General features: G+C 32.9%; 1 protein-coding gene across 1 annotated transcript; it reads right to left on the bottom strand.

Moving 5' to 3' along the window:
* Positions 1 to 469: 469 nt before the first annotated feature.
* On the bottom strand, positions 470 to 2545 carry LOC116347835 (putative fatty acyl-CoA reductase CG5065). The gene is made up of 7 exons (XM_031778574.1): positions 2446 to 2545; positions 2187 to 2332; positions 1942 to 2081; positions 1713 to 1875; positions 1401 to 1643; positions 986 to 1204; positions 470 to 623 (listed from the first exon to the last, which is right to left on the bottom strand). Exons 1-7 carry the CDS (start codon positions 2488 to 2490, stop codon positions 470 to 472), a joined length of 1110 nt encoding a protein of 369 aa, XP_031634434.1. The 5' UTR covers positions 2491 to 2545.
* Positions 2546 to 5807: the final 3262 nt, after the last annotated feature.

The raw sequence follows: 5807 nt of genomic DNA, 5'->3' as shown, positions 1-5807 counted from the left end.
GAATTCATGCACTGATTTGATTACGAAATTCACGCGCACTTTTAAAAGCCACCACAAATCACTAATTATCATAATTGCATACGGTTTGTTTGTCGGTGTATTGTGTAAGCAAGAACTACCAACGCGTATGCATTATAGATACACAAAAGAAAAACAACAACAATTTGTAATAGAATTTAAAATGAATCAATTTTATAATAATATATCCACAAGCATATTTTTGTTTTATTTTATTTTTATTCAATTTTAAACATAATCCATATATTTAAAAACGATTTTTTCAATATTTCATATAAAATAGTAATTATGTTGATTAAATTGTCGATTGCACTAAAAATGGTGTCTATTTCTGGTTGCCCCGCAAAAGAATTGTTGTTAAAGGTGTGTTGATTATAGAAGAGCGTCAGCCATGCGCTGCGAGTAAAAGTAGCTAGTAATAGTAACAAAGAAATCTTATGAGCTACCAATATTATGCCGATATATTTGCGTCCAATGTTTCAACAATTGAATCGGCTATCAACACTGAACTGGTGGAGAAAAATGAACCAAATATTGCTCCACCCACATAGTAAATAAATAGGCCAAGCATCAAAAATCTAACGAATCGATCGACACAGTACATTCTGTAAATCGAAATGTGCATTGATTTAATTGATTGAATTATAAAATAGGCTTGAGGGAGAAAAAGAAAATTTCTAAAAACGTTCAGTGACCGGTTCGCGCATATTTCTATGCCTGATAGCTATGCTAAGCATAGCGGAGACGTAAGCCGCAACGCACCCGTCGCCATTCGATTCGAGCTATATTGTATGCGCACGGTCGTCTGCATAAACGAACATGTGTATTGTTCATATAGAGTGAACGGCGATGCGTCGGTTGCGTTTGCGGCTATGCTTGGCATATCTATGCTACCTAGCGTATTTAGGCAAGCATAGAAATATGCGCGAACCGGTCACTGAAAACGTTAAAAAAGCATAATAATAACAAAATTAAATAAATAATTTCATGTGGTGTATTATTTATGGCAAATCGGTTGCACTCGATATACATACGTTTATCCTCAATAGCGTAGCGGTTTGCTTCGATTTCATTAATTATTGTACGCATATACAGTACATTGCTGTTGTCAAAGTCCCATTGATTGTTTGCATAGTATTCGAATACATCGAAACCTTTTTGGATTCTTCGTTGAACCCGGCACAGTCTGTTTTTATGTGAATGAGAGAACATTGACATTTAATTAATTGGCCAATTATCATTGTAATGGTAAAATATGAAACAAAACAAGCGAAACAAACAAAAGGAAGAGAAGACACACAGAAAGTGGAAAACCCTCGAAAACTAATCTTATTTTTTCATTATGCTGTTGTTATTGTACCACACGAATACCTGTTCAATACACAGGCGTATATCGAAGACAGAACAATAAGCAATCGATCAGAATAGCTGGAATCCAATGGAATAGTATACAACAGATGTTATGATGCAAGCGATTACTCTTCATTGAACCGCCTGGATACCAAACAACGCCATTTAGTGGCAATTTGTTACAAATTATCCAACGACCACAATCAATCAATTCTTTCCAAGACACTTTGATTTCGGCTGAACTCACCAAATGATAAACACGTCGATCGTAATCTCTGTGCAATTTGCAAAACGAAAAGAATTTACAATGAAAAATGAAATGCAAATGAAACGAATTTACATACTTGTTGTAGACGAAATTCCATGACGAAATCATGATTCCATTAACGGCATAATCAACCGGCAAATAGTCACCATAACTGCTTGAATTGCAATACATCGAACGAAGTACACCTTTACCAGCGCCAATAAGCAAACCAGTGGGTCCGTTAATATTATCGGTCCAACCTAATGAATAAATGAAAATAGTCAATAAATGAATTCCACTTTTAATTTAATGTTTTTCTGTCCAACCTGGGATCGGTTCATATCGAATCGGAATTACAATTGACGGACGCATTATAACAGCTGGCATTTCATTCATTTGTTCGATAACCAATGCTTCCGATAAACACTTTGTGAACGCATATGTATTTGGAAATCCGCCCAAAATTCTACAAAAAAAATACAACAGACCAATGCATTTTTGATAAGAAGAATAAGAAGAAGAAGAAGAACGGGGTGTATAAGCAATAATTGACATTAGACAAAATACTCACTGTTTGGTCACCGTATGCACAATATCCTCGTCAAGCCATTCAATCGATTTAATGATTCGATGTGGATCAGCTGGTGCTGGATATGGTTTTTCCATGAGTAATCTTTCATTCAAGTGACAGTATGATGTCGATACATAGCAAAATAGCTGCAGAAAACATCAAATAATTGATAAATTATCGAAAAGTTTGGTGTTGGAATGGAAAAATGGCAATTGTTGTACTATAAAGTGACAATTTTCAATCCATTTTTTTTGCTTACCGCCAATTTCTTGAATGTTTTACTCAGTTCGAGCATTAGTTTCATGGGGCGAATCACGCTAGTAAATACTAGAAAAACTAGTAAATCTAGTGCGAATAATGACGTCACAAACGAAGCCAACTTCACACCAAAGGCCATATAATTTATATGAAAAACTACTGAGAGCCAACTTCACGCACTAGAATTTTCTAGTTTTCTAGTGAAGTCTTATTAAAAACTAGATACACTAGAATTTCGTGATTGACCCCATGATTAGTTTGGTGCCACGGGTATTCAGCAAAACAGCACGCTTCAATGTTTCGTCGAAACGAACGGTGGCAGCACAATGATAAACAATTGAAACATTTTCAGCTAACAATTTTCGATCGTCATCCGAGATGCCCAAATCAGGTAACGAACAATCACCGGAAATCACATGACATTGATTAACGATTGTGTCCAGTCCTCGAGTTTCTTTCAATCCGTCAAATAACTAGAAAAAAACAGTGAAAACATTTTTAACTCTGTGCACATTTTTTTTTTGAAACAACAAATAACTTTTACTTAAATTGAAATACGAAAATCGAAAATTTCAAAACAAATGCAATCAATTGATTTATAAAATGTCAGTAATTTCTATTGACGAATTAGTTATCATGATTCATGACGAATATTGGCGATGGCGATGCAAAATATTGAGAAAACAAACTAATATTTCAAGGAATCAAACTGACTGGAGTCAAATTGAATGAAATTGAGATATATTTCTTGTGTTGGCACGTTTTTTTTAAATGTGAAACAGAGAATTGTAGCCGAATAAATCACGTAATTTTGATATGCTGTCAAAATAAAAGAGAAATTCACAAAATTCCATGGTTCAAAAGACAATACATACATTGCCAATAAATAAGATTATACAGCAATCTCGTCAATGGCCGAGAACTGTTGTTAACTTATAAAACCTAATTAAACATCAATTAATATGTATATAATTTAATAATAAACGGCCTTCTTCACATCGGCTTTGAATCAATTTCCATTCGATTACGAAATAGGCACGATATATGAGCACCAAATCCATTGAAATGTTCATCTAATTTTTAACAATTATAACATTGATAATGCACATTAGCCTTGGATATTTCATCTTTTTTTCTTCTCTCAATTCATTGCCGTCCATTGAATGACAGTTACCATCGGTTGGAGAAAAAAAATGTGCAACAATGTCTTATGACCAGACAATGTGAAATTTGAATGTTGAACTGTTAATGTCAACAACACTATTACAAACTAATCGTATCGGTATAATAATCGTATGGCACTTTGCGGAAGCCTTTGCAGATTCTGCCTTTTCAAGTGCGAATTTTGATCCAAATCATTTATGAAAGGTTCTCTCAGCAATTTTTGATACTCACCAGCTATCCTAATCGGTCTAAATTTAAAACTGTACACTGCATTTTTGGAACTTTTCTTATATAACTGCCTTCATATATGGTAAAAATAAAGAAAGAGAAATATATGCATTGTTTTATTTGAACATTTTTACAGTTGAAAAAAACGAAACAACTATTATCAATATACGTTCAATTTCAGTATTTCATATGGAAATGAGTAAGAAGGACTTCTTATTCTGATACAAAATTTAACGTCATTTCATTAGATAAAATGCGAACGTTTGCGGAAACAATGGTAATTTTTTTTTAGAAATTTCAGTTTTATATCAGAATAAGAAGTCTTTTCTTTACTCATTTCCATGTGATTAACTGATACAGTATGTTCAACAACAACAATAATAATTTTTCTGTATTTGAATATATTGTCCTTTGAATAATTTTTGAATTTTTCATTGAAATTGGTCTTTTGATAAAACACGCTACAATGGTGAGTATATTAAATATATCAAAATGACCAAAAAAAACCAGTTGAAATGACACCCTTTTTACTCTATTTTCAAAAAAATGTAAGAAATGTTGACGATACATACGATTATTAATTTTTAATTGTATATTATTCAAGAAATTCTTTAGAAAAACATCATTTTTGCCAAATTTATTTGAATTTATTTTATTAGTTGCCATCAGAGTGTTATCCATACAATATTGAGGGCTAGCTATCTATAAAATCTGTTAAACGTTTCAAACAATGAGACCATTTGTATGTCCAGCATACACAGCATCCGAGCGAAGACGTGCGTTAAATATCAGCTATTTATATATTTCTATAGCAATAGCTGATATAGATAGCTAGCAACTTTGTATGGTTTTATCAATTGTAGCTGTTGAATAAGAAAAACAAAACATACACATGTATAAACCATAACAACAGAGCAATACATGAGCGCACTACTCAGCTTCGTCTCTATGATGTATACTTTAAGCGCAAATGTGCATGTGATGATTGTGAATCTCTTCGTTCTTTCAGCTACTTTACCTTCCACTGTATCTTTGCTCAGCGAAATCAATGACAAGCAATAAATAGAATTCGAACAAACTATTGAATCAGTACTTTAATTAAGGATTTTTTCCAAATATTCTGGATTAGAATGGAACGCTTATTGATTTTCCAGTGTTTTGTGTGACTTTCTTCGATTCTGTACGGCTAACTAATTTTCGTATATACCTCTTGATAGTAACTATTAAAACTAAAAATAATTAATTCTATTTTCAAATTCTGAAATTATTCTGTATAAAAAATAATTTATTTTGATATCATTAGAGTGAATCGCCTCTAGATTATTTCTATTGTCATTTGGAATGGATACTGGATAGTTAATTGTGATAATCTAATATTGAATAACTCAAGACATACTTAATAAATGTTATGTTAAAGTATTACTTCACAATGACAACTGAAGTGGAAAGATATTTTTAGGTAGTGCATAATTTACATAAAGTGACAAAGAACTAACAACACAGTTTTTTCATAAATATAAAAGAACCAAAAGAAGAAACTATGGATCAAGAAAATATTCGGATAGATTTCATTCAAAGAGAGAGAAAACGCAAAATGATTGGTATTTTTGCCGGCATTTTGTTTTTCTTAATACTTGTTGTAATCATTTTTGTATTTGCATTTACTGGAAATTCAACTTTGAAATCTCCACCACTTCGTGATGGAAAATTCATCAAAGCTGTTACATCTTGTGGTCCTGTTGAAGGTGTTTTAGAAGATTCAGCGTATGCCTTCCGAGGTATTCCATACGCCGTGCCACCATTGAATGAAAAACGATTCAAACCGGCTGAATCACCCGAGCGACCTGAAGATTGCTGGAATGGTACACTGAAAGCGCATAATGCTGCTCAAGTTTGTTTGCAACTTTTAGCCAACGGTGCTTATGATGGAACCGAAGATTGTCTAAATCTCGATGTAGTCACACCATATGT

This window comes from Contarinia nasturtii, unplaced genomic scaffold, assembly GCF_009176525.2.
Source record: "Contarinia nasturtii isolate CC-2019 unplaced genomic scaffold, AAFC_CNas_1.1 Cnas_scaffold_2163, whole genome shotgun sequence".
NCBI classification, from domain to species: domain Eukaryota; kingdom Metazoa; phylum Arthropoda; class Insecta; order Diptera; family Cecidomyiidae; genus Contarinia; species Contarinia nasturtii.
Note: the sequence above shows the minus strand (reverse complement) of the source record. Positions and strands in the feature narration are given on the sequence as shown.

Coding starts and splice junctions, on each gene's coding strand:
- LOC116347835 (XM_031778574.1), bottom strand. CDS start 2,490: ATGAAACTAATGCTCGAACTGAGTAAAACATTCAAGAAATTGGCG. Junction 1,644..1,712: donor TGGAATTTCGTCTACAACAA/GTATGTAAATTC, acceptor CAAATTGCACAG/AGATTACGATCGACGTGTTT. Junction 624..985: donor GAAATTATTTATTTAATTTT/GTTATTATTATG, acceptor TTCGATTTACAG/AATGTACTGTGTCGATCGAT.